Source organism: Rhinoderma darwinii, chromosome 7, assembly GCF_050947455.1.
Source record: "Rhinoderma darwinii isolate aRhiDar2 chromosome 7, aRhiDar2.hap1, whole genome shotgun sequence".
Taxonomy (NCBI): domain Eukaryota; kingdom Metazoa; phylum Chordata; class Amphibia; order Anura; family Rhinodermatidae; genus Rhinoderma; species Rhinoderma darwinii.
This window is the reverse complement of record NC_134693.1, coordinates 72,460,874-72,488,643: the sequence shown is the minus strand read 5'-3', so window position 1 is coordinate 72,488,643 and position 27,770 is coordinate 72,460,874. Positions and strand designations below refer to the sequence as shown.

General features: G+C 45.4%; 1 protein-coding gene across 1 annotated transcript in view; it reads left to right on the top strand.

The window, feature by feature from the left end:
* Positions 1–19,097: 19,097 nt before the first annotated feature.
* The window catches only part of DDX47 (DEAD-box helicase 47), a 104,861-nt gene continuing 96,188 nt past the window's right edge, over positions 19,098–27,770 (top strand). Inside the window, exons 1-2 of the mRNA XM_075833538.1 lie at positions 19,098–19,207; positions 22,559–22,652. Coding sequence (XP_075689653.1) covers positions 19,148–19,207; positions 22,559–22,652 — 154 coding nt within the window. The 5' untranslated portion in view covers positions 19,098–19,147. The remainder of the gene's footprint in view (positions 19,208–22,558; positions 22,653–27,770) is intronic.

The following is a 27,770-nucleotide window of genomic DNA, read 5'->3' as shown; positions in this document are numbered from 1 at the left end:
ATATTTTCAATAACACCTTTAAATCATTTAAGTTATAAATATAAATACATTTGTAATATACTTATGTTTTCAAAAGTGGCCCCGTTTCCAGATCCTGCCGTCTGGAACTTGACTGTTGATGTCTCTCTCTGCTCTGGCTCTGCCGCTTTGTTGATCTTGAATTCTTGCCGGGTATACGACACGTCACTTGTGACGTGGTGTATATCGGCTTGTTCTGTTGTAACACGCATGCGCGGCCCCTGCTGTTATCTCGAGAACAGCAGGGACCGCGAGAACAGCAGTGACAGCGCATGCGCGTTACGGGATGTGAAGCAGAAGAAGCAGATATACGACACGTCACAAGTGACGTGTCATATACCATCCGAGGTCTCTCTGGTACGAGACCATGTGATCGGGATACGACACGACAGTGGAGGCGGCTGAAAAGGTGACGTCAGAGCTCATGTGACCAGAAGGAAAAAGCAGCCAGAGCGGAGAACAGAAGCAAGATTGCACAGGTAAGTATATTATGCAATTTTTAATATGTGCAATGTATTTTTAAATGTACTAAAAAAATAAATCTCGGACAACCCCTTTAAGAAAGTAATTAGCATAAATCTTAAATTGCTCATAACTTGCTCAAACTTGATAGTTTTTCAAAATAATAAACAGTGTTGTTATCTACATTACAGTGCCAATCACATTTTGTAGGAGATAGGGCACTTATAATGTGGTGACAGAGCCTCTTTAAATGTTCACTAACCTTTCAACAAACTTTGCATGAGTCAATCGTACAAGCGAATATAAGAAACTTTGTAATATATCATATTAAAGAAAAATGTGACTTTCTCCACTTATCAGGCTCCTTTCTCCTTTCCTCCCTAACTGTTCACTCACTCTAAATTTACTGCCAAACCCATCTTGAGAAATGAGATGGGTTCTCAGTTCGCTAAAGTTAGGTTACATGCTGCCCATAAAAGTCTAAGGAGAGGGGAGGGAGCAGAGACACTGCTGCAACCTCTAGTAAGTATTTTATCTCACCACAGTTCTGGATTCACAGCTACACTGCTCATTACTGATATTAAATCTCCTACATGATGCTGCTGCTACTTAGGGTGTGTTAAAAAGTGATTGGGGAGCAGGATGTTCTCTTCTCTATGTGTGCCATCCGGCAGAAAAAAAAAACACTATCCGGGATTTTTTTCCCTTCCCAGAATCACCGCTGAAAATTTGAACTGCACATTCGCCAAAATCTACATGTGCACTCGCGCAGTACAAGGAGGAAGACTGTCTCTGACTGAGGTCAGGTGGGGACCAGTTACCTGACCTCAAGTCACGATGGACCGAGATCCCGCGCTAAGTGGGAAAGCTACAAGCAGGGCTGTGATAAGTGAGTCCCACTTAATTCCCAGAACAGGCAGCAGTGCAGCGTGCACCTAGCGGTCCCTGACGTGCAGCAAACTCCACCGACCGACACCGTGACTGACTGACTGAGCGAGTATCTGACTGTCTCTCTCTGGCGCTGGCTAGTGGGAGACTACTAGAGTAAGTGCTCAACTGCCCTCTACTGATTGTAAAGTTTACATGACATCAGCTTTAAGAATTATAGGCTATGTAGTGTAGTGGTAAGCATATTTGCTTTGCATGTGAAAGGTACGTGGTTCAAAACTGGGCAGAATTGCTTTTTTAAAAGTTATTATTATCTCAATTGTATTACTTTGTTTTTTTTAATTCAACTTGAATTGTGCCCGTACTCATCTTTACTATCCCAATCGGGTGATCACTTATAAAAAAAAGTGTTACTTATGCTCTTTATCACTAACTCTTGATTTTGCAATGTGTCCGTAAAATTTCTGGTCCGTCCATGATTTTTAGCTCTGTTGTCCAGAAATGACTGAAGTGAAGGTTGGGAACCCTACAGATGGAGTTTAGGGTCCGTATTATGTCACACTGTTCTACACAGATCACCACAGAACTGATCAGAGCCCATTAGGGCATGTTCAGACTTGACGGAAATTTGCTGCTGCCTGGCCACAGCGGAATTTCGTCGCACATCCGATAAGTCTGAACATGTCCTAAGAAGAAATCAGGAAAACCACCCCAAATTAAAAGTTTTGGGAAAGGCTGTCCTGCATACCTCTCATGGGTTTACCAGTTTTTGATATAAAATATACAGCACACAGCTCCGTATTTTCAGAAGTTTTTTGCTAACCATGTGAACATACCCTAGAGTTTTTGCAGGAGGAAAATTCCTCCTGCAAAAACTGCTCCAGAAGTTTTTTGCACAGTGGTTTGACAAAAACTCGTCAAAACACTCGTCAAGGTGTTTTTTTTACCCTTTATGACTGATTGAAATGGGGTTTTGGAAGCGGAAACCGCCTCAAGATGGGTCATGTCGCTTCTTTTTACCGCGACGCGGTTTTTTTACTCACGGTAAAAAAACTCGTCCAACTCCCATTGAAATCAATGGGAGGCATTTTCGGGCGTTTTTTGACAGGTTTTGCGGAGCAGTTTCCGCGCCAAAAAACTCTGTGTGAACAGGGCCTTTGGCTATGTTCAGACAGAGTTTTTTGACGCGGAAACCTAAAATGCCTCCCATTGATTTCAGAAAGAAGGAACATGCCCTATCTTCAGGCGTTTACGCCTCTGACCTCCCATTGACTTCAATGGGAGGCAGAGAAAGCGTACTTCCAAACTGAATTTTGAGGCACAAATTCCGCCTGCAAAAAACCCAGTGTGAACATAGCCTTAGGCCTCATGCACACGACCGTAGTGTTTTTCTGGTCCGCAAATTCCAGGACCGTGTTCCGTGAAATGTCATCCGCAGTTCATCCGTATGTCCTCCGCAGTTCATCCGTATGTAATCCGCAAAATGCGGATGAAAAATAAAAAGCCTAGGTAAAACATGATGACGACAGAACTCATTCCCGGTCGTCGCCTAGCAACACTTCCGCAAATCCGCAAAACTGCGGATGACACACGGCGGTGTATCCGCAATTTCCACGGGCCCATTGACTTCTATTGGCATGTCCGCACCGCATTTGCGGCCCATAATAGGACATGTCCGTAGTTTCTGCGGCACGGATGTGCGGACATGCGGAGAGCCGTGAAAACACGGATAGTGTGTATGGGCCCATAGAAATGAATGGGTCCGCAATTTACCCGTGGATTTGCGGTTGAATTGCGGACGCAAAAACACGGTCGTGTGCATGAGGCCTTAGGGAATGTGCATACGACAATGCCAAATACGTCTGAAATTATGGGAGCTGTTTTCAGGAGAAAACAGCTCCTGAATTTCAGACGTTTTTACAAGTGCACGCGTTTTTCGCTGCGTCTTTTACGGACCTAATTGGAAAAACGCCTCCATTACGTCTGAAAAGAGGTCATGTGCACATACACTAAAACATAATTGTTTCACTATAACGCGCATTGATTAAATTGATGAAAATCATCCCAACAAATTTAATTTCCTATGTAAAAGAGAGGCCTATTGGATTCACAAAATTAACACATTGATATCTAATGGTCTTAACAAGATAATTAAGACCATCATTTGATCTTCCATCTTGCAGTAGAAAGAATATCCTACTACACACACATCCCCTGCGTATGGAGTTTACGGCTTCATTTAAGAGCGTAAGGCTTGAGTTTAAATAGTTATTCAGAACTAAATTCCACAGGTAGAAATAATTGTATCCAGTCAAACTCACCTAAAGATCCACTAGATCAGGGGTCTCAAAGCACGCGGCCCGCGGGCCGCATGTGGCCCCATAGGCTCTCATCTACGGCCTGCGGGACACAAAGCCACTAGTATCAGTGTTGTCAGGGTCTTCCCCAGAGCGGAGTCCCGGGCAGAGCGCTAGTACAGGCTCTGCTCTGGGACTCTATGGAATTCCCTGACATCGCTGTCCATATATGGACACGCGATGTCTTGGACTTCCCCAAAGCCAGAGTCCCGGGCAGAGCACTAGTATAGGCTCTACTCCGGGAGTCTGTGGAATCCCGACATCGCTGTCTACATATGGACAGCGATGTCTAGGGCTTCTCCAGAGCTGGACAGTGATGTCAGGAGCACAGCTTGAGTCCCAGTAGGAGCGCTACTAGCGCTCTGCCCGGGACTCCAGCTCTGGGGTTGCCCCTGACATCTCTGTCCATATATGGACACTGATGTCAGTTGCTTCCCAGAGTTCAGAAGCAGAGCCTATACAGTGCTCTGCTCTGGGACACTGGCTCTGGGGTTGCCCCTAACATCACTTTCCTGTCCAGGAGGATCCCCTGACGTCACTGTGTATGGACAGTGACATCAGGGGCTCCTCCAGCAGAGGAATCCCTGGCCAAATCGTCGGCAACACTCTGGCTGGGGATTCCACTCCTAGAGGGAGCCCCAATGGAGCTGTCTTATGGGGTGTGTGTGGCACTATCTACAAGGGTGTGAGTGGCATAATCTACAGAGGGCACTGTGGCAGCATCTACAGAGGGCACTGTGGCACTATCTACAAGGTGTGTGTGTGGCATTATCTACAGAGGGCACTGTGGCAGCATCTACAGAGGGCACTGTGGCAGCATCTACAGAGGGCACTGTGGCAGCATCTACAGAGGGCACTGTGGCAGCATCTACAGAGGGCACTGTGGCAGCATCTACAGAGGGCACTGTGGCAGCATCTACAGAGGGCACTGTGGCAGCATCTACAGAGGGCACTGTGGCAGCATCTACAGAGGGCACTGTGGCAGCTTCTACAGAGGGCACTATGGCAGTTTCTACAGAGGGCACTGTGGCAGTTTCTACAGAGGGCACTGTGGCAGTTTCTACAGAGGGCACTGTGGCAGTTTCTACAGAGGGCACTGTGGCAGTTTCTACAGAGGGCACTGTGGCAGTTTCTACAGAGGGCACTGTGGCAGTTTCTACAGTGGGCACTGTGGCAGTTTCTACAGTGGGCACTGTGGCAGTTTCTACAGTGGGCACTGTGGCAGTTTCTACAGTGGGCACTGTGGCCGTTTCTACAGTGGGCACTGTGGCCGTTTCTACAGTGGGGACTGTGGCCGTTTCTACAGTGGGGACTGTGGCCGTTTCTACAGTGGGGACTGTGGCCGTTTCTACAGTGGGCACTGTGGCCGTTTCTACAGTGGGCACTGTGGCCGTTTCTACAGTGGGCATGTGGCAGTTTCTACAGTGGGCATGTGGCAGTTTCTACAGTGGGCATGTGGCAGTTTCTACAGTGGGCATGTGGCAGTTTCTAGAGGTCACTGTGGCAGTATCTACAGAGGGCACTGTGGCAGTATCTACAGAGGGCTCTGTGGCACTATCTAAAAAGGGGCTGCCCAATCTTGACATTTGTGTGTCTGCCAAACGTTGCCAGTTGAGCCGCCGGACTGCATTTAGCAAAACTTAAGCTGGAAAACTGGATTGTTGAAATAAGCATGTGGAGAAATCTCGCAAATTTCCATTAAGTTTAAACCTAGCGGTATTATTATAGTCATGTAGTATTATTATAGTAGTTCAAATAACTAATTGATTAACAATAATTTTGTATTGTATCAAATTTTAAAGTAATGCGGCCCATCAACTTCCCATTTTTTCTAAATGTGGCCCACTTACCCGGCCGAGTTTGAGACCCCTGCCCTAGATGCTGCTCCTGTAACTTTAGATTTGCTAAGTATAGATTGCACACTGTCCGGAAGACTCTCGGTTAGAAACAACGCAACCACTAAGATTTGAACCTACCAGGCTTCCGTAGAAGAGGCTTTGTGCGTTCCAAAGTAACTAAAGTTACCAAGAGACGCTACTCGATACATCCAGGCTGTCGGACTCTCTGCCAACATTCGGTAGCATCTAGTGTTAACCATGGTTACCAATGAATACTACTGGATATAGGGCTTAAATTATTACTACTACACAAGACTATAATAATACCACACTGACGTTCTCCGGACAGTGTGCAATCTATACTTAGGAAATCTAAAGTTACAGGAGCAGCATCTAGGGCAGGGGTCTCAAACTCGGCCGGGTAAGTGGGCCACATTTAGAAAAAATGGGAAGTTGATGGGCCGCATTACTTTAAAATTTGATACAATACAAAATTATTGTTAATCAATTAGTTATTTGAACTACTATAATAATACTACATGACTATAATAATACCGCTAGGTTTAAACTTAATGGAAATTTGCGAGATTTCTCCACATGCTTGTTTCAACAATCCAGTTTTCCAGCTTAAGTTTTGCTAAATGCAGTCCGGCGGCTCAACTGGCAGCGTTTGGCAGACACACAAATGTCAAGATTGGGCAGCCCCTTTAATTTCCATTAAGTTTAAACCTAGCGGTATTATTATAGTAATGTAGTATTATAGTCATGTAGTATTATTATAGTAGTTCAAATAACTAATTGATTAACAATAATTTTGTATTGTATCAAATTTTAAAGCAATGCGGCCCATCAACTTCCCATTTTTTCTAAATGTGGCCCACTTACCCGGCCGAGTTTGAGACCCCTGCCCTAGATGCTGCTCCTGTAACTTTAGATTTCCTAAGTATAGATTGCACACTGTCCGGAAGACTCTTGGTTAGAAACAATGCAACCACTAAGATTTGAACCTACCAGGCTTCTGTAGAAGAGGCTTTGCGCGTTCCAAAGTAACTAAAGTTACCAAGAGACGCTACTCGATACATCCAGGCTGTCGGACTCTCTGCCAACATTCGGTAGCATCTAGTGTTAACCATGGTTACCAATGAATACTACTGGATATAGGGCTTAAATTATTACTACTACACAAGACTATAATAATACCACACTGACGTTCTCCTCCTACCAGCGGTCGCCAGTTGGACTGTTCTCGCCGGCACCCGCCTCCTACGGGATGTCGGCTAGCTCTGAACTGTGTGAGGAAAAGCACGATCCAACCGTAGGGTGCGCTCTGGAAGTCCCTTAAAGGGCCAATGCGTGCACCAGTAAAAGTGTCCCCAGCCTATCCCTGCATACCCTGGACTATTGAAGAAAATCTGCCTGTGCAATGGTGTAATAACCTAGTGTTAGCCTGCGAAGGTTCTGTATCCTGTTTCAGTTGCCCGTCGCTTTCCTGTACCCTGTATCTGTTCCCAGTCAGTATCCTCTACCCTGTGACAGTTACCAGTCGGTGTCCCGTATCCTGTGTCCGTCACCAATCGGAATCCTTCATCCTGTGTCTGTGACCAGTCAGTATCCTGTATTCTGGGCCTGCTTCCTGTAATCCGGTCGCAGAGTGCTTCCAATAATCCGGCACCAGCGTTCTTCCAATAATCCGGCAACGGCGTGCCTCCAGTAATCCGCCACCAGCTTGCTTCCAGTAATCCACCAGCCTGCTTCCAGTAATGCGCCACCAGCCTGCTTCCAGTAATCCGCCACCAGCCTGCTTCCAGTAATCCGCCACAAGCCTGCTTCCAATAATCCGCCACCAGCCTGCTTCCAGTAATCCGTAACCAGCTTGTATCCAGTATCTGCTATTTGCCCGTAGCCAGCTGCCTCCAAGGTCCCATCTACCTGTGCCTGCCTAACACCTGTCTGGCCAGAAGCTACTCGTTCCGACGGAGTAGCCCAGTGGATCCACAAGCCCGTTGGACATGACACTATTTATCACGGTCTACGTTTTATACAGGAACATAAGGGACAGACCAATCTTGATCGGCTATCCACCTAGTAAACTGACACTACATAAAGCGGCTTCCCTATAGAATTCGGCTCACACTACACTAATAATGGAATCTTTGCTCTGCACTGTGTTCTTCCAACTTTACTATCCCTCACATCTTGGGCAAACGCCGCTTGACTTATTGTACATTAGCCTGCAACAACGTACTTTATCATATAAAGTAAGTCATATAACTTTTATTAACATTTCAGAAATAAGTGTCCTCCCCAACTATTCCTCATTCTTATTTTAATTTAATTGTATATTAATGTCAGATTTGTGTTTTAATTAGCGGTTGTAACCAACTGTTTTAACTAATTATACACGTTTGATGTGACTTTTAACCTGATAATACCTTGATCTATGATGCACCGTTTTGGCGTTTTTTTTCGTTCTATATTTCACCCAACATGGGGTAACTGTCTCATATGTATTATGCCTGATGAAGAAACAGGTCCGGCTTTCAAACATAACTGTAACGGTGGGGGTGAGGAAACAGACAAGTGAGCCCTAATCTACCCGCCACTCAGTCCCTACCTACTTGCAACGACCCGCCCTAGGCGACGGGGTACAACTGGGCGACGGTCCCTACGCTCAATAAGTGCACGACAGACAAACAGACAAGGGTACACAGAAGCAAGGGAAAAGGGGAAGTTGCCCACGGCAACACCGTTAGCAACAAGAGTGGGGAACGAGCCGAGTCAAACCAGGAGTGTATGAGGTACCAAACGCAGAGCAGGAGAGTAGTGAACAAGCCGAGTCAAACCAGGAGTGTACGAGGTACCAAACGCAGAGCAGGAGAGTAGTCAGTAAGCCAGGGTCAATATGAAGCAGGGTCAAATAGTTCAAGAAGCTGCAGCAGGGCCAGGAAACCAAACGAGAAGAATCACAAGCAAGGAGGAACAGGAAAGGCAGGTATAAATAGACAGAGGGCGGGAGCTAGCTCCGTCTGGCCAGGCTGTGATAGGCTCTCCCACTCCTAAGCCTGCCATCCTGAGTGGTGGAAGATGGAGTCAGTCTCACAGACATAGAAGCAGGTGCAGACTGATTACCTATGGGCGTAGATACAGAAGCTGTGCCTGGCGGATCCTTAACAGTAGCCCCCCCTTTTATAAGGGGCCACCGGACCCTTTCTAGATGGACCTGGTTTATTGGGGAAACGAAGGTGGAACCTCCTGACCAATACCCCAGTGTGAACATCCCGGGCGGGTACCCAAGTCCTCTCCTCAGGCCCGTATCCTCTCCAATGGACCAGGTACTGGAGGGAACCTTGGACCATCTTGCTGTCCACAATCTTGGCCACCTCGAATTCTAGCCCCTCAGGGGTTAGAACGGGGACAGGAGGTTTCCTCGAGGGAGCCAAGGACGGGGAGCAGCGTTTGAGGGAGGCATGAAACACGTCGTGTACTCGAAAAGATGGGGGCAACTCCAGTCGGAAGGAGACAGGATTGAGGACTTCTTGGATGGGACTTGAAGGCGCAAGTTCTTTGACGATAGCCACACCAGATCCCCGACCATAAACAAGGGGTTAGCAGAACGTCTTCTATCTGCCTGAGTTTTTTGTATGGTCTGGGACGCCTCTAGGTTCTTCTGAACCTGGGCCCAGACTGTGCACAGTTCCCGATGAACGACCTCTACCTCAGGATTGTTGGAACTACCAGGTGAAACGGAGGAGAACCGTGGATTAAACCCAAAATTACAGAAAAAGGGGAGACCCCTGACGAGTTACTGACCCGGTTATTAAGGGAAAATTCGGCGAGGGGAATGAATGAGACCCAATCATATTGACAGTCAGAGATAAAACACCTTAAATATTGTTCTAGAGACTGATTAGTCCTCTCAGTTTGGCCATTAGTTTCAGGATGGAAGGCAGAGGAGAAGGACAGATCAATCTCCAACTTTTTACAGAAGGCTCTCCAAAACAAAGAAACAAATTGTACCCCTCTGTCAGAAACAATATTGACAGGGACCCCATGGAGACGCAGGATGTGTTTGACAAACAAGGTAGCTAACGTCTTAGCATTGGGTAGTTTTTTGAGGGGCACAAAGTGGCACATCTTACTGAAGCGGTCTACTACAACCCACACCACCGACTTGCCTTGACATGGAGGCAAATCGGTGATAAAATCCATGGAGATATGGGTCCAAGGTCTCTGGGGAATGGGCAAAGAACGTAGTAAGCCCGCTGGTCGGGACCTGGGAGTCTTGGACCTAGCACAAACCTCACAAGCGGCGACGTAGGCCTTAACGTCTTTAGGCAACCCAGGCCACCAATAGTTTCTGGCAATGAGGTGCTTGGTACCCAGGATGCCTGGATGACCAGATAGTGCAGAGTCATGATTTTCCCTAAGTACCCTTAGCCGGAATTGCAGGAGAACAAACAGCTTGTTCTCAGGAAGGTTCCCGGGAGCTGAACCTTGATCAGCAGCAATTTCAGAAACTAATTCAGAATCAATAGAGGAAATGATTATACCTGGAGGCAAAATACAAGCAGGATCTTCCTCCGAAGGAGGGCTGGCCATGAAGCTACGCGACAGTGCATCGGCCTTAATATTTTTAGACCCAGCCCTATAGGAAACCAAAAAGTTTAATCTGGTAAAAAATAACGCCCATCGAGCTTGTCTCGGGTTTAGCCTCCGGGCGGATTCTAGGAAAACCAGATTCTTGTGGTCGGTAAGGACCGTTACCTGGTGCCTAGCCCCCTCCAGGAAGTGGCGCCACTCTTCAAATGCCCATTTAATGGCTAAGAGTTCGCGGTTGCCAATATCATAGTTACTCTCAGTGGGCGAAAACTTCCTGGAGAAGTAGGCACAGGGACGGAGTTGGGTTAGGGACCTGGTACCCTGGGACAAGACAGCCCCCACTCCCACCTCGGACGCGTCAACCTCCACGATAAATGGCTCCATTTGGTTGGGCTGAAGCAACACCGGAGCCTAGATAAAGCACTTCTTAAGGACCTCAAAAGCCTGGACAGCCTCAGGAGGCCAGCGGAGGAGATCAGCACCCTTGCGAGTGAGATCCGTAAGAGGCTTAGCGATGACCGAGAAGTTAGCAATAAATCTCCTGTAATAATTAGCGAACCCCAAGAAGCACTGTAACGCCTTCAGGGAGGCAGGTGGGACCCATTCCGCCACAGCCTGGACCTTGGCGGGGTCCATGCGGAATTCATGAGGAGGATTTGACCCAAAAATTGTATCTCCTGCACCCCAAACACACATTTTTCGGTCTTCGCAAACAGTTTGTTTTCCCGAAGGACCTGGAGCACCTTCCTGACATGCTCAATGTGGGAGGACCAGTCCTTGGAAAACACAAGTATGTCATCAAGGTACACTACAAGAAATACCCCCAGGAAATCTCTTAAAATCTGATTTATGAAATTCTGGAAGACCGCGGGAGCATTACACAACCCAAAGGGCATGACGAGGTATTCGAAATGACCTTCGGGCGTGTTAAACGCAGTCTTCCACTCATCCCCCTCTTTGATGCGGATAAGGTTATACGCCCCGTAGATCAAACTTAGAGAACCATTGGGCCCCCTGAACCTGATTAAAGAGATCAGGAATCAAAGGAAGGGGATACTGGTTCCTTACAGTGACCTTATTCAAGTTACGGTAGTCAATGCATGGCCTAAGACCACCATCCTTCTTCCCTACGAAGAAGAAGCCAGCACCTACCGGAGAAGTAGAGGGGCGAATGTAACCCTTGGCCATGCATTCCTGGATATACTCTCTCATGGCTTTACGTTCGTGACAAGAGAGATTAAATATCCTACCCTTAGGGAGCTTAGCTCCTGGTACCAAATCGATTGCGCAATCGAATTCTCTATGAGGAGGTAACACTTCAGAGGCCTTTTTAGAATAAACATCAGCAAAGTCCTGAATAAACTCAGGTAGAGTGTTCACCTCCTCAGGGAGAGAGATAAAATTAACAGAAAAACATGACGTCATGCATTCACTACCCCATTTGGTAAGAACCCCAGTATTCCAGTTAAACGTGGGATTATGCATCTGCAACCAGGGAAGGCCTAAAACCAAATCGGACGATAATCCCTGCATCACCAGTACAGAGCACTGCTCCAAATGCATGGAGCCAACAAGGAGTTCAAAAACAGGGGTATGCTGTGTAAAATAACCATTAGCAAGAGGAGTGGAGTCGATACCCACTACCGGGACAGGTTTAGGTAAGTCAATCAATGGCATAGCTAGAGACATAGCAAATTCCACAGACATAATATTAGCAGAAGACCCCGAATACACGAAGGCACTGCCGGTGGCAGACCTACCCTCAAAAGAGACCTGAAAGGGAAGCAAGATCTTATTAGGTTTCATATATACGGGAAATACCTGTGCGCCCAAATGACCTCACTGATGGTCACTTAGGCGCGGAAGTTCTTCCGGCTGCTTATTCTTATGCCTAGGACAGTTGTTCACTTGATGCTTGTCATCCCCACAGTAGAAGCAGAGACCATTCTTCCTGCGGAACTCTCTACGTTGTTGGGGAGAGACGGAGGCCCCGAGTTGCATAGGTTCATCCGAGTTTTCCGTGGAAGAATGAAGCAACGGAACCTCGGGAGCCATCATGGGGGGGTCAGAGGGGAAGGCACAAAAACGTTCCAGTCGTCGTTCCCCGAGACGTCGGTCAAGACGTACCGCTAAAGCCATAACCTGATCTAGGGAGTCAGAAGAACGATAGCTAACAGGTCTTTCAGGGCGTTCGACAGACCCAATCTAAACTGGCACCTCAAGGCAGGGTCATTCCACCGAGAAGCTACACACCACTTCCTAAAGTCAGAACAGTACTCCTCAACGGGTCTCTTACCCTGACGTAAGGTCACCAGCTGACTCTCGGCAAAGGCAGTCTTGTAAGTCTCGTCATATATGAGCCCGAGAGCGGAAAAAAAAAGATCAACAGAGGAAAGTTCAGGGGCGTCAGGAGCCAAGGAGAAGGCCCATTCTTGGGGCCCGTCCTGGAGCCGGGACATAATTATACCCACTCACTGGCTCTCAGAACCCGTGGAGTGGGGCTTTAAGTGAAAATAAAGCCTACAACTCTCCCGAAAGGAGAAAAAAGTCTTCCAGTCCCCTGAGAACCGGTCAGGCAACTTGAGGTGGGGTTCAAGAGGTGAGGTGGGGGGCACTACCAGGGTAGCATCATGCGGGTTGCCCTTCTGAGCCAGGGCTTGGACCTGTAGGGAGAGGCCCTGCATTTGCTGAGCCAGGGTCTCAAGGGGGTCCATAGTTGTGTCAGGGACCAGGGTAGAAAAGGTATATGGGCCTGTGATTATGTAATGTCGGGGTAGGGAGACAGACAGGTGAGCCCTAATCTACCCGCCACTCAGTCCCTGCCTACTTGCAACGGCCCGTCCTAGGCGACGGCGTACAACTGGGCGACGGTCCCTACGCTCAATAAGTGCACGACAGACAAACAGACAAGGGTACACAGAAGCTAAGGGATAAGGAGAAGTTACCCACGGCAACACAGTGAGCAACAAGAGTAGTGAACGAGCCGAGACAAACCAGGAGTGCACGAGGTACAAATCGCAGAGTAGGAGCGTAGTCAGCAAAGCCAGGGTCAAAAATGAAGCAAGGTCAATAATTATAGCAGGAGCAGCAGAGCCAGGAAACAGAAAAGAATCACAGGCAAAGGAGGAGCAGGAAATGCAGGTATAAATAGACAGAAGGCGGGAGCTAGAACAGTCTGGCCAGGCTGTGATAGGCTCTCCCGCTCCTCAGCCTCCCAGCCTGACTGGTAGAAGATCGTGTCACTCTCTCAGACTTAGGAGCAGGTGCAGACTGATTACCCATGGGCGTCGACACAGAAGCTGTGTCTGGCAGATCCTTTACATGCAGCTCCATTTATTCTCTATAAGACCTCCGGAGATAGCCGAGTGCTGTGCTCTGCTATCTCCGGCAGTCCCATAGAGAATGAATGGAGCAGAACCGCGCATACGTGACCTGCCGCTCCGTTAATACAAGGGCTTGGGAACCCCATTTTCTTGATCGGTGGGATTCCAAGTGGTGGGACTCCCAGCGATCAAACACTTATCACCTATCCTGTGGATAGGTAATAAGTTGTTGTGGTGGGACAACCCCTTTGAATCAGCCTTGACTGGGCGTGTCTGCAGTCATCTCACAACTGTATTTTGTTCGACATAGCTGTATGAGACTTTGTTTTTTTGGTACATTGACATTATTCTTTCATTTATATTCTTCTTTATTTTGGCAAAAATGGAGGAAAAAAGGCAGTTCTGCTACAGTTTTTATTTATATTTATTACAGAATACACCGATTATCATAATATATGCTATACGTTTGTTGTGCAGGTTGATATGGTTGTGATGGTACCAAACATGCGTATATTATTTTCTTTTTTGGCACTTATATTTAACCCCTTCCCGCTGCAGCCATTGTTTGATTTTTCATTTTTAGCTTTTCTTCCCCACCTTCCAAAAGCCATAACTTTTTAATCTTTCCATATAGCCATATGAGAGCTTGTGCTTTGCGGGACGAGTTAAAGTTTTTCACGGCACTATTTATTGGTAGGGCTTAATAGTAGCACAGATGTCAGACCTGGAGGCCTTCATTAGGCCCCAGGCTGCCACGTCAACAATTTGCAAGCTGCGATCGCGTCGTCCCCCTCTTTTTAATGGCTGATATGCTGCGGTCGCTATGGAACGCGCCATGTAAGGGATTAAATGAGCGAGATCATAGTTATCTACGATGCAGCCTGTTGCAGTGACGTGTTGGCTGTAACATACATATATTATGGAGCGGGCTCAGCCCATGAGCCCGCTCCATACTTTCCATTCAGACTTCCACCGTATATATACGGCAGATGTCGGGAAGGGGTTAATAAAGTTAATTTATTGTAGAAAAAAAAAAATGTGCATTGGTGTGTCATTTTTTTTTCTCATTTTTGTTATCTAATATTACTTTTTTAGTAATTTAACTGTTTTGTTTAATCCCATAGGGGGATACACAATTTAGTTTTTATAACTTTAATGTACTGGTAAATATCTATATGCCAGTACATTAGCCTGTGAATGCCGCAATTAGCTTTGATCGCTGCATTCAAGAACTTAACGGTGGAGATCAGGGGTTTCTCTGACCTCCGCTTTTAGAGAGGGGCTGCAGCTTAATATACATGAGCTATTTATGAAGGACTGTGGAACAATAGTCGGACAGTGGAAAAATAGAGTCCAAAATTTTCCTTACCGACTTCACAGCCCAGCTTGTGAACCTAAGCTTTTAAGACCTTGCCCCTGACTGCTAGTTCTACATTCAGTGGCAGAACTTCTACTTTAGCAGCCACTGTGGCTGAAACGGGGCCCGTGGCTTGAGGGGGCCCATGCCATCCGGCACATAACATTTACGTGCCGGGCCGGGAGGCACAGGGCCCCTCATTCCCGGTGGCATCGCTTGCACGGGCATCAAGGGGGGTCCTGGATGCCCGATGCTAGCGACTGCCACATTCAATTGTATCTGCGCAGATAGAATTGAATACTATGGTGGAGCAGGGACGTAGCTTCCTGCTCCGCCATTCCCTAGGCTACAGGCCACGTTAGGCCTGAAGCATATAAGACCCTGGGGACAGGATCCCTGCGCAGGCTGGTGCGATGGTGTCACTGTATAATGCCGGCCTACGCAAGGGTCCCGTCTTGGGATCTCAAAGTCTGCAAGCCTAAAATGGATGCGGATCAGCTCCGTTCGTCGAGGAAATGGATCTAGGTGAGTACAAGTTTGTTTTATTTTTGGCAGGGTGTGGTACTATCTACAAGGGGGGGGGAATTCGGTACTATCTACAAGGGGGGGCTGTGTCAAACTATCTACAAGTGGGGTGTGTGCCACCATCTACAAAGGGGGGCTGTGTGCCACCATCTACAAAGGGGTGTTGTGTGCCACCATCTACAAAGGGGTGCTGTGTGCCACCATCTACAAAGGGGTGCTGTATGCCACCATCTACAAGGGAGCCTGTGTGGCATTATCTACAAGGGGGGCTTTTGTGTGGCACTATCCACAAGGGTGGGTGTAAGGCACTTTCTACAGGGGGCTATGTGACACTACCAACAAGGGGTGGCTGCGTGGCACTATCTACAAGGGGGCCTGTGTGGCACTATTTACAAGGGGGCCTGTGTGGCTCTATTTACAAGGGGGCCTGTGTGGCACTATTTACAAGGGGGCCTGTGTGGCACTATTTACAAGGGGACCTGTGTGGCACTATTTACAAGGGGGCCTGTGTGGCACTATCTACAAGGGGGCCTGTGTGGCACCATCTACAAGGGGGCCTGTGTGGCACTATCTACAAGGGGGCCTGTGTGGCACTATCTACAAGGAGAGGGTTTTGTGTGGCACTATCTACAAGGAGAGGGTTTTGTGTGGCACTATCTACAAGGAGAGGGTTTTGTGTGGCACTATCTACAGGGGGGCCCAGTCAAAAGTTTGCTATGGGGCCCAGTTTTTTCTAGTCACACACCTGGCTGCATTGATGGGTTATTTAAAAAGGACTAGTCCCCCTTCCTGAAATGTTTACTTTAGAAAATTATTGTATTCCCCATGAAACAACATTTCTCGAGCATCTTCTCTTAAGTCTTCACAATGCGATTTCTCAGTTATTCCTCCTAGAAACGTATGAAGAAAAAACAACTGTTTGTTACAATTCCACTTGTCAAAAGGTGTGTCCCTACACAGTCTCACTCGGTCTGCACTGACAGGACATTGTCAGTCTGTGTAGGGACACAACCTCAACTGGTACCACCCAGTTGTCAATGTATTCATACATTTCTACAAGGAATGCCAGGGGAATGGCCCAACGTAGAGTTAAAAGAAAAGATGCTCCGAAATTGTTATATAATAGAGAATACAAATATTTAATAAAATAGACATATCAGGAGAGGTGACAGGTGTTCTTTAAGAAACCCAGTGATGCAACTGAAAGTTACAGGTGGGCTGCAGCCGTAAAGAGAAGGGGAGGCTGAACTTTTGCACCGTGCATTTATCTACGCCCCTGGAGGTGAGTTCATAGAGGTAGAAGTTTGGAGTAGGCCACACTGTTATGACTGGGAGGAGGGGTGAGAATGTGGGAATTCAGCAGGGTCCTCTGTGACTACTGGGGAAGGAGGGGGGTTCTGGTACAACCATGTGTGTCGGCCTGGTACATAGGGTCGCATGAAATTACATTTGTTTATGCAATTTTTATGCAAACGTGATGCATTTGTGATTTCATGTGTCATTTTTACCTTAACCCCTTCACGCACCTAGACGTAACTGCACGTCCTGGTGCGGGGGGGGGGGGGTGAAGTTTGCTACGGGTGTCTCAGCTTTGCATTACAGCAGACACCCTGCACTATCGGCCAGGAACAGAGGTCGCTCTGTTCCTAGCCGCTTAACCACTTAGATAGTCAATAGCCCGTGGCAGGGCTTAAAGGGATTGTCCACTATCGGACAACTGATGAGTATACGATCAATGGGGGTGCGACACCTGGACCCGGCACCGATCAGGTGCCTGTGGGCACCGGATGTCACTGCACAGTATGCAACGTACGGAGCAGGAAGCAGTTGGGACTGTGCTGACAAACTGCTGCTCTGCTCATAGGAGCAGAGTTGCAGTACTGCAGCTCAGCCGCTATTCCATGATCGGAGCCATCTGCTTCTGGCACGGACGTCTGGTGCATTGAGGCAGCCGTAGCAGCTGATCGGTGCGGGTCCGGGTGTCGGACCCCCACTGATCGTATAGGGGGGATAGGTCATCAATTGTCCGGTAGTGGACAACCCCTTTAACAGAAGCCTGTAAAAATGACAATACACTGCAATACATAAGTATCGCAGTGTATTGAACTAGCAATCTGACAATCGCGAATACTAATAAAAAGTGTAAAAAAAAAGTTACATTTTCAGTAGTGTACAATAAATTAAAAAAAATATTAAAAGTTCTAAAACCCCCCTTTTCCCATTTTGTCACTAAAGTCATGTAAAAAATTAAAAAAAATGAACAAAATTGGTATTCTAGTGTCCGTAAAAGTCTGAACTATTACAATATAACATTATTTAATTTGCACGTTGAACGCCGTAAAAAAGAATACATTTAACACACCAGAATTGCAGTTTTTTTGGCCACATTAACACTAAAATTTAGGGGAAAAAGTGATCAAAAACTCGTATGTATCTAAAAATGGTACAAAAACAGTACAAATATAAACTAACGCTTGTCCCGCAAAAAAATAAGTCCTCACACCGCTCAGTCGACGAAAAAAAATAAAGAGTTTCGGCTCTCAGAATGTGGTAAAACAAAACAATTTTTTTTAAACAAATAGTTTTTTCTATGTACGGCTGGGTTCCCACATGGCAGATTTTGCATGTATTTTTTAAGCCAAAACCAGAAGCGGAACTGCAAAAATATATAAAGAAAGGCCTTAGGGAAAGGCCACACTGAGCGGCCTTGACATGGTCGCAACGCGGCCAACAACCACGCAGGCATTATGTAGGCGCGACTGTTAAATACCTCGTTAAGGAGTACGGTTACACGCTCATGCGCACCGCCGCTCCATTCATTCTCTATGGGAGCGCCGGAGATAGCAGAGTGCAGTGTTTGGCTTTTTCCGGCGCTGCCATAGAGAATGAATGGGGGGTAAGTTGTTGTAACCTGCAAAATCGTGCGGCCATAAAGGGTGTATTAATACATGGCTGCACCACTTTTCAGATAACAGGACAGTTTACCCGCAATAACGTGCGGCCACTAACAAGCTATTGGACAGCCGCACCGAACATGGTGCCTGCGCAGCTGTTGGCCGCGTTGCGACCATGTCAGGGCCGCTCCGCGTGGCCTTACCCTTATAGGTCTGCTCTCCTGCATCTAATTCAGGATTTGGCTTACAAAATACATGCAAAATCTGCAGCAAATCTGCACTGTGTGAACAACGCCAAAAAGTAATAACTTTTTTTAAAAAAAAACAAAAAAAAAACGTATCCGTAATCATATTGAGCCGCAGAATAAAGTTACGTTGTCGTTTTTACCGCACAGTGAAAACCATAAAAACAATGGAGGAATCACAATTTTTTCCAGTTCCACCCCACAGAATTGTTTTCAGTTTCCCAGTACATTATACGGCACTTTTTGTAGTGCTAATAGAAACTAAAATTCTTCCCGCTAAAAAATAAGCCTTTACACCGCTCCATTGATGAAAAATTTAAAAAAAAGTTATGGCTCTTGGAAATAGCGTTTTCCGTTTAATGACATGGAAATTCAGCAACTTGAAAAGCACACCACTTTTTTCTGGCACATCTCAAATATTTATAAGAGAAGATCCTAATTAATATGGCGCTCAGCCAGACCTCACGACATTCTTCTAACTATACCCCGATGTATTGTCACTACGTACACAACACACAAGCCCGTACCATCTACTGACTCCATCATCAACAGCCTCAGCTTTTTCTACAACGTCCTATAACAGCGCAGCATCCGGTCACGTGACGTGACCTGGCGTGCGCAGGCAGCTTCCCTCAAGCAACATGGCGGCACACGTGGAGGCCACAGAACCCCAGGAAAAAGAGACAACTTTTCGAGACTTGGTGAGGATACGTCGTGCTCGTCCTTTTTGTTTAGAGCTCACCTATTGCTGTGTTAACGTTTCAGTGAAATGCAATAGGAATGTGAGCTGCTCTGTGTTATGTCCGGGGGTATTAAGGCTGGAAACTGGGCTCACTGAGTTTAGTGGTTATGACTGAAGCTATATGCACTTTTTTCTCAATTTTTGGTGCCCCCCTTCTCTGTGCCTCGTAAACTACAACTGCCAGCGTGCGTTAACAGACTGCAGGCTGTGTCGGGTCTCCTCAGCTGGAGCACCGCAGGTTACAGGCTGCTAAGCTTCTTCTTGCCTTACATAGGTCTCATTTGTGGTGTAATGTATTGTACTATTCTTTATAGAGACAGCGTTTTTTTTTGTGTTTGTTTTTTTTTATAGCACTAGGCCAGAGCCCCCTTTACCCGAGCCTTAGGCTAAATGCGCACATTGCAAAACATTTTCACGTGGAAATTGGTGCGGTCTTTTTATCCTGCAGATTTTGTTGCGTTTCTATTATGAACTTGTCAGATACAATTTTTGGATGGAAACGCAAGATAAATTGACGTGCTGCAGATTTTAAAATACACAAACCGCAGGTCAGTTTAGGGGTGGAGAAACTGCAACGTGTAGATGAGATTACTTGTGATCTCGTTTACTTTACCGATACTTTATTACGCTGCAGATTAGCCACAGAGAAATCTGCGCGGCGAATCCTCACGTAATACGCTTTGTGTGCGTGTGGCCTATTTGGCCGCTTTCAAAATGCTGTTAAACTTTCAGTGTTACCCAAAGTAACCAATATCCACTTCCTAAATACCTATTCTAAAATGAAAGATGATATCTGTTTGCTATAGACGACTGTGACGTAGGTCATCAGTACGTGATCGGTAGGGGTCTGACACCTGGACCCCGCACCAATCTTCTGCCTCCGGGCACCAGATGTTATTCAGTACTGCAGCTCTGCTCGTATTCACTTGAATCTGCTTCCGGCACGGACATCCGGTGCTCAGAGGCAGCCGAAACAGCTGATCAAATCTTGATGTTGAACACCCACTGATCGTATACGGATGACCTATCCTGAGGATAGGTTATCAGTATGAAAAACTGCCCTGTGCCCAGACAACCCCTTTTAAGGCTTCTTTACATGGGCCGTTGATCAGGCAAACGAGCGTTCATATGAAAACAGGGCCTATGTAAACAGGGCAACGATCAGCCAATGAACGAGCAAACGCTAGTTTATTGGCCAATCATATAGTTTATGCAGAGCAAAATATTATCGTTGTCTGCAGCATATCTCCCTGTGTAAACCGGGAGATGTGCTGCTGATATGATGGAAAATGCATAAGGACGAGAGATTGTAGTAACGATCGCTCCTCCCCATACATTACCGATCATAGCTCCTTGTGAAAGGAGAAAACAAGCACCGATTAACGAAGATCAGCGCTCCTTTATATTCTGGCCGGTGTAAAAGGACCCTTTAGTTTCACTGAGGATTTCCAATAAATCTTTATATGCCGGACGCAGAACGCGGAAGTCACAGCTTCTCATGCAGCAGTCTTCGTAACTTTCCGTCCCCGTTCTCTTTATCGATCACATGTATGGGGATGCGTGTGTTTTATGGCACAAGCCATTTAAACCACCAGGAACAGCGAAATTGCTGTTCCTGGCCGTTATAGCAGTGTGTCAGAAGCTGACACCTGCAGTGTATGGAGCGGGCTCAGTGCGTGAGCCCGCTCCATACATCATCCCCCCCCCCCCTGCTCCATGATGTGATGGCACGTCATGGGTCGGGAAGGGGTTAAGTAATGAAGTGGTCATGGGGCCCGGCGATGCCGGGTTCCTTGACTGCGGACTATAAGACACGGACTTTTTAGCAAGATTAATTCTTGCTAAAAACTGCGTCTTATAGTCTGAAAAATACGGTACACCTTTTTTAAATTTTTCATTTTTTTTGTTTTTATAAAAATGTCTATCCGTGTGTTTGCAACTTTCAAAATACATTTTATTAAATATTATTTTTGCTTTTTTAGATAAAGCTGCTTTGTATTCTGTATACAGAGCAGCTGTATCTTGCGCAAAGGCCTGAATCCGTCAGGACCGCCGGTCTGATGGGATCAGTGACAGCGGCGAGGATCCACCTTGTAATCTATCACGTCTAAGTTATGAACTTGGATGTGATCGATAGAAGCTCAACCGACACGCAGGACCGCTGAGGCTGAACCCGTCAGTTTTGCGGTCCTGACAGATAAAGGTTTCAGTGCTGTGTACAAAGCAGCTGTATCTCAAAAAGTAAAAATAATTTTTAATAAGTATTTTGAAAGTTGCACCAAACACACTTTTTTATAGAGGAAAAAAAAACACAAAATATTTTGAGGGTGTATATAGCTTTTAAGGGATGTCTGGAGATGGGATAAACCGTATCAAATAGTTAAGTAGGGACATTCGTGCAAATAGCGCAAGTTTTCTGGCACACTTTTATTGAAAATAATTGTGTTCAGACTGGGCACCTTATTTATTAATACCAAACGTTTATTTTGTTTTTCCCCCCAAACACTTGTGAAATGTTGGAAAAAGGGAGTGTGGCTTTATAGTTGTATGCGGTGCTACTTATTTACTAGAAAATTCTGCCGCTTTTTCGCTACAACTGGTGAGACGCTGTTCTAGCTCAGTTGCTGCGCATACTCTGCATAGCAAATTAATGCTGGTGCACTTTGTATGGATGTTTAATATATATTTGTATTGTATTTTTTTTTATATTTCTTTTACTAGACTTCTTAAAATACTGAAGAGATTTATTTGGCCTGAATGTTGCATCAATGGAAATATTTGGTAGCGTTGCTTCCATGATAAGGGTCTTTTCACACTGTTTGCAGTATACAACGGATTTCAGGACTTAGGCTGGATTCACACGAGCATGTTACGTCTGTAAAGGACCGAACACACTGCAGGGAGCCGGGCTCCTAGCATCATAGTTATGTACGACGCTAGGAGTCCCTGCCTCTCCGTGGAATTACTGTCCCAGCCTTATACCTCGAACTGGTACTCTAAGTGGCAACCGTCGCCCATAGGCTCCCCATGATTAAAAAACATATAGCACGTGGTATAGGTTTTTTGCAGGACACCTCTGTATGGTAAAACACAGCAGACAGCGCTATTCCGTACAGTTGGATATAAATGTATACCAGCCCGACGGGCCAAAAGGACAGACTTTTGCCTTCAGTTGGGTGAATGGGGACCTATGGATACGTTTGACACATGTGCCAGAAGCTTTCCCATAGCATACACCAAGCGTACTACAAATACGACAAATGTAGTGTGAATTCAGGTTATTCAACATACAATCTTCTTTACATTTTAGGGAGTAACCGATGTTTTATGTGAAACATGTGAGCAGCTAGGATGGAAAAGTCCAACCAAGATTCAGATTGAGGCAATTCCTGTGGCCCTTCAAGGTAAGGTTTACTGAAGTATTAATGAGAAACACAAGACCCCAAATGACCACACAATCCCCCAGCTTTACAATGTCAAGAAATCTTCTTAAATAGTTATAAACTGCAGAAAAATATTTTGGACAATAAAGCGAAGGACTCAAGCCGAGATAATTCATATAAAAATGTATTTTTCTTTATTATAAAAATTCATCTTAACTATATGCATGCATCGTGTTAATTTACTTGTAAGGCCTCTAAATATGTACTACAAATAGATGAGTAGGAGACCTACTTTGCCTGAAGACGTCCACTTGTGGATGAAATGCGTCGGTGACGCAGGACGCTGCCTCCACATGGAGCGTAAGGAGTAATTAGCCCATACTCAATGCCAAGACGCGACGTCTATAATGCTGTGGCTCTAACAAAAAAAACGCTGGATAATACTCTGGCTGTTTCCTTCGTGCTTGGAATTCCATAGTTCCACCAGGTCGTGGGTAAAACTGCATCTGGGGATGATGCCTAAGGGCCCATTCACACGAACGTGATTAATGTTCGTGTCCTGCACATGGAAATCGCGCGCAGCACACGGGCCCATTGATTTCAATGGGGCCGTTCACACATGCGTGAGTTTACACGGAGCAAGACTCCGCTGTGTGAAACTTACTGCTTGTCCTATATTGGTGCGTTTTCATGCACCTACGCGCCGATTGAAGCCAAATGGTGCGTGAAAACCATGCACCTCACACAGATGCAGATCCGTGTGCGGTGCGTGATTTGCTCCTCAATTCAATTGAAAATAATAATTAAAAAAAAAAAATGTGCTTTGCGAGTGCGTGAATAACGCATGACACACACAAAGCACTCTGATGCATAACGCAACACACGGACCAGATTCACGCGCGTTTTTCACACGTGTGAATCTGATACGCTCGTTTTTCACACGTGTGAATCTGATATGCTCGTGTGAATGTAGCCTTATGGTCAAATGACTATTGCCAATAATTTGTTTACTGCATAACTATTATTTCATCAGTGGAATCAATGCATATACCTACTGTTGATGTCAAATGACCATAGGTAACAACCAGTAGAACCAGTGTACATATATATTGTTGACGTGGACATATTGCTTTTGAAGGTGGCTTCAGGTAGCTTGTGCAGAATCTCTTTTTGGCCAATTGATATCTAATGGCTGTATATGATCAATGAAGTCTTGATGACTAAAATGCATGACGGGCATATATTGGTAGGAGTGGCGAAACATCTAAAGCCGCTAGTGTATTAATTTGGATATCCTGGTGATACAGGGCTACTACATTCCTATATATGTATACCAGTAGGAGCTGACTCATTTCTGGAATTCTATTCAGCTTGATACATTGCATTAATATCCTGGATGTATTGTTCTTCCATGAACATTTTTTTCTTTCCAGAATTGACTTCGGTCTAGTCTACTGACGTGTCGCGCACCTTCATGTTTCCTATTATAGCGTCTGAATTACTTCATGGCAGATCTCCCTTTTTGGTCCGTGTTCTTTTTTTTTTTTTTTTTTTTTTTTTTTTTTTTTTAAATCAATCCAATTTTTATTAATAAGAACAATAAGACATTCACAGTCATATAACAACTGTATCAGCATCATATACAACAGTTCCAGCATGGCAGAAAAAACCTCAAAATTGCATCCCCACTCAACCCCTACACAGCCCCCATCAGCATCTCTAACATTTACCCTCGATACAAGAATAGTTCCATTAGCAGGACCCATCATTTCCTCCCCCATCTGCTCCTAAAGTGACTACAAATGGTCCCTTATAAGACTTGCGTCCGTATTCTGCTCAGTTCAGAGGACACCACCCCAGGTCAGGCCAACCATCTTCCCCACTGCTTATCAAATTTCTTCACATTGCCCCTTTTCAAAAATATTTTATACTCCATCAGAATGTTATGATTTAGCAGTCCCACAATTTCCCTCTGCACGGGGGGTTCTACGTCCAGCCAATGTTTAGCGATACACTTCCTAGTCTGATATAGAATTTTTGCAATTGCCAAACATTCCAACCTGTCGCTCTCCAGTTCTCCCACAAACCCCAACAGCAATACCTTTTGGATCTGCCGCCAATTTCATACCATATACCTTTTTTATCAGTTCCAATATCTCCCCCCATAAGGTCCGCAAGGCCCCACATGTCCAGAACATATGATATATGTCCGCCTTCTCCTCTGTACACCTAGGACATTTAGCATCCGATCTGAGCCCCATCTGTTTTAGCACCCAAGGGGTTCGGTACACTCGATGTATCAAAAAGAGTTGTGATCTCCGCTGCGCCATACTGAGAGAAAGATGGCACGATGACGCTAAGATCTCCTCCCACTCCTTTCTGGGCAAAGAACCGATATCCCGATCCCATTTCACTCTCACCAGCTCTATCGGATCTCCCATTGGTCCGTGTTCTTATTAATCCATTGCAATGGTTATATTTATGTATTTTGATATAGTATTTATTACATGCATTTTGGATTATGAATTTTTAGCAGGGCTACACATAGATGAATTGAGGCCCTGTTTTTTTGCATAATATTTATAATATATTAAATATAATAAGATTTATCCAGTCATGTGTATCATATTTACTGGCTAGTGATTATTTTTTTTTGGAAGTGAAGGGTTTGTGGGAATTTTATGTATTCACCTTTATTGATACTTATGACCTGTTTGACCCTTTTTGTTTAATATTCATTTTGAAATAAACCAAAACATATAAATTTTTATATGAATTATCCTGGCTTTAGTCCCAGCAATATTTTTCTGTCCTCGTGTACGTTTATAACGGTTATCACTGAACGAACAAGCTTTATTGAGCAGAATGAAACAGTAGTTTCAAGATGTGTATAATATGTTGTGGCTTATGTGAATGCTAGATGATTATAGTAGGCAGCAGTTGGATAAAAAAAAAAGTGTGTGTATATTAGGGATGTCACGATACCAGAATTTGGACTTCGATACCGATACTTCGTTTAGTATTGCGATTTCGATACCAATTTCGATACTTTTGCCAACAGTAATAAAAAAAAAATTCTTCCGTTTTCTGATGTGAGGCGCGAGGTGTGATGAATTTTGAACGCGCCTCACATTAATAGTAATTAATCCCATCATGTTTCTCAGTCATAATGGGTTAATGTGTGAGGTACATGATGGGGTTAATTACTATTAATGTGAGGAACATGGAGGTTAAATTCATCGCACCTCGTGTCTCACATTAATAAGTGATAGAAAGCAGTGTTTATTTTTTTACAGCGCACACATCATAAATGATGCAAAAAAATTGTTGTGCGCGCCATTACTGAATGTGTGAATATTTTATGTATTGAGACTTATTTTAATGTTTATTGTAAAAAAAGGTGAATGTGTATTTTTTTAAAATTTTAACACTACTTTGTTTTTACTTTATTTTTAAACTTTAATGTACTGACATATATCAGATATGTGCCAGTACATTAGCCTGTGGACAGATAGCACACAGGCAGTTGTTAGGACATACTTGGGTATGTCCTAACAACATGAAATATGGTAAGACAGCCCTGGGGTCCGTCAATAGACCCTGGGCTGTCTGCCCATATATGGTATGGCCCTCGATCGCGTCACAGGAATTCCCTGTGACGCGATCCAGAGGCATCCCCCCTTCTCATTTTCTCCTTAATGCTGCAGTCAGCTAATATGGTAGGACATCCTTGGGGTGCTTCAATGGACCCTGGGCTGTCTGCACATATATGGTATGTCCCTCAATCGCATCACAGGAATTGCCTGTGACGCGATCCAAGGGGCATCCCCCCTTCTCCTTTTCCCCCGAATGCTGCAGTCCGCTGTGATCGCAGCATTCACGGGAATAACGGCGGAGATGAGAGGTTTCTCTGATCTCCGCCGTTATAGAGCGGGGCTGCGGCTGTGTAATACAGCCATTGTCCCGCTCCTGACAGGAAGTGCGCGCGCGGTCAGCATGAGGTGATGCGGCCAGCGCTGACTAATGAGCGGTGGTTCAGGCACTGAAGACAGAACATGGGGGTGTTTTGTAGTGCGCCCGCCATGTTCTGTCTCCAGTGCCGCCGCTCATTAGTGCAGCGTCGGCCACATCGCATCATCCTGACGGCGCGCACATGTCAGGACTCAGGAGCGGGGCTGTGGCTGAATTACACAGCCGCAGCCGCGCTCCCATACATTCATGTATTACTATACTGAGCTGTGCGGCTGCGCAGCTCAGTATCGAAATACAGGAAATAGCAGTATCGAACCGTTTAGGGATGCACAGTATCGAAACAGTATCGAAGTTTCGATGCACCGTGCATCCCTAGTGTGTGTATGTGTGTATATATATATATATGTGTGTGTGTGTGAAAAACTAAGAATTTGCAGCACACCAACATATTTTTTTTCAAAGTATTAAAAAGTGCTTTATTCATCCATGTCAATGCTGCAATGTTTCAACCTTGTCATGGAGGCTTTCTCAAGCAGTGTGATATACAAACTGCCCGGGCTATATACCCGCATGTGACAATCAAGTGTAATTGATACAATATCATAGAAAACACATTGCACGTAACAAATACAGCATATTAACCCGTTCATGCAGGTGAAAAGTATACGGTGTAATAATAGCATCAAAATAGCCAATTATACATACTAGCTACAGTGGAGGTGGGGAATGGAGCCACTCCCCAATCGGATATACGTATTCCACTAGCGATTTTAACTAGCTGGTTTTACATAGCGTCCTTTGGGATGTATTGCGCATGCACCAAACACCCTTTATTAGCAACTAGGGTTGCCACGATACCAGAATTTGGACTTCGATAACGATACTTTGTGTAGTATTTCGATTTTCGATACCAAAACGAGACTTTGCCAACAGCAATAAAAAAAATATATAAGTTCTTCCATTTTCTGATGTGAGGTACGTGGTGTGATGAATTTTGAATGTGCCTCACACTAATAGTCTGTTTCTCAGTCATAATGGACAACATTGGGTTAATGTGTAAAGCACATGATGGGGTTACTTACTATTAATGTGAGGCACATGGTGGTTAAATTCATCACACCTCACATTAAAAAGTGAAAGAAGATTTTATTTTTTTATAGCGTACAC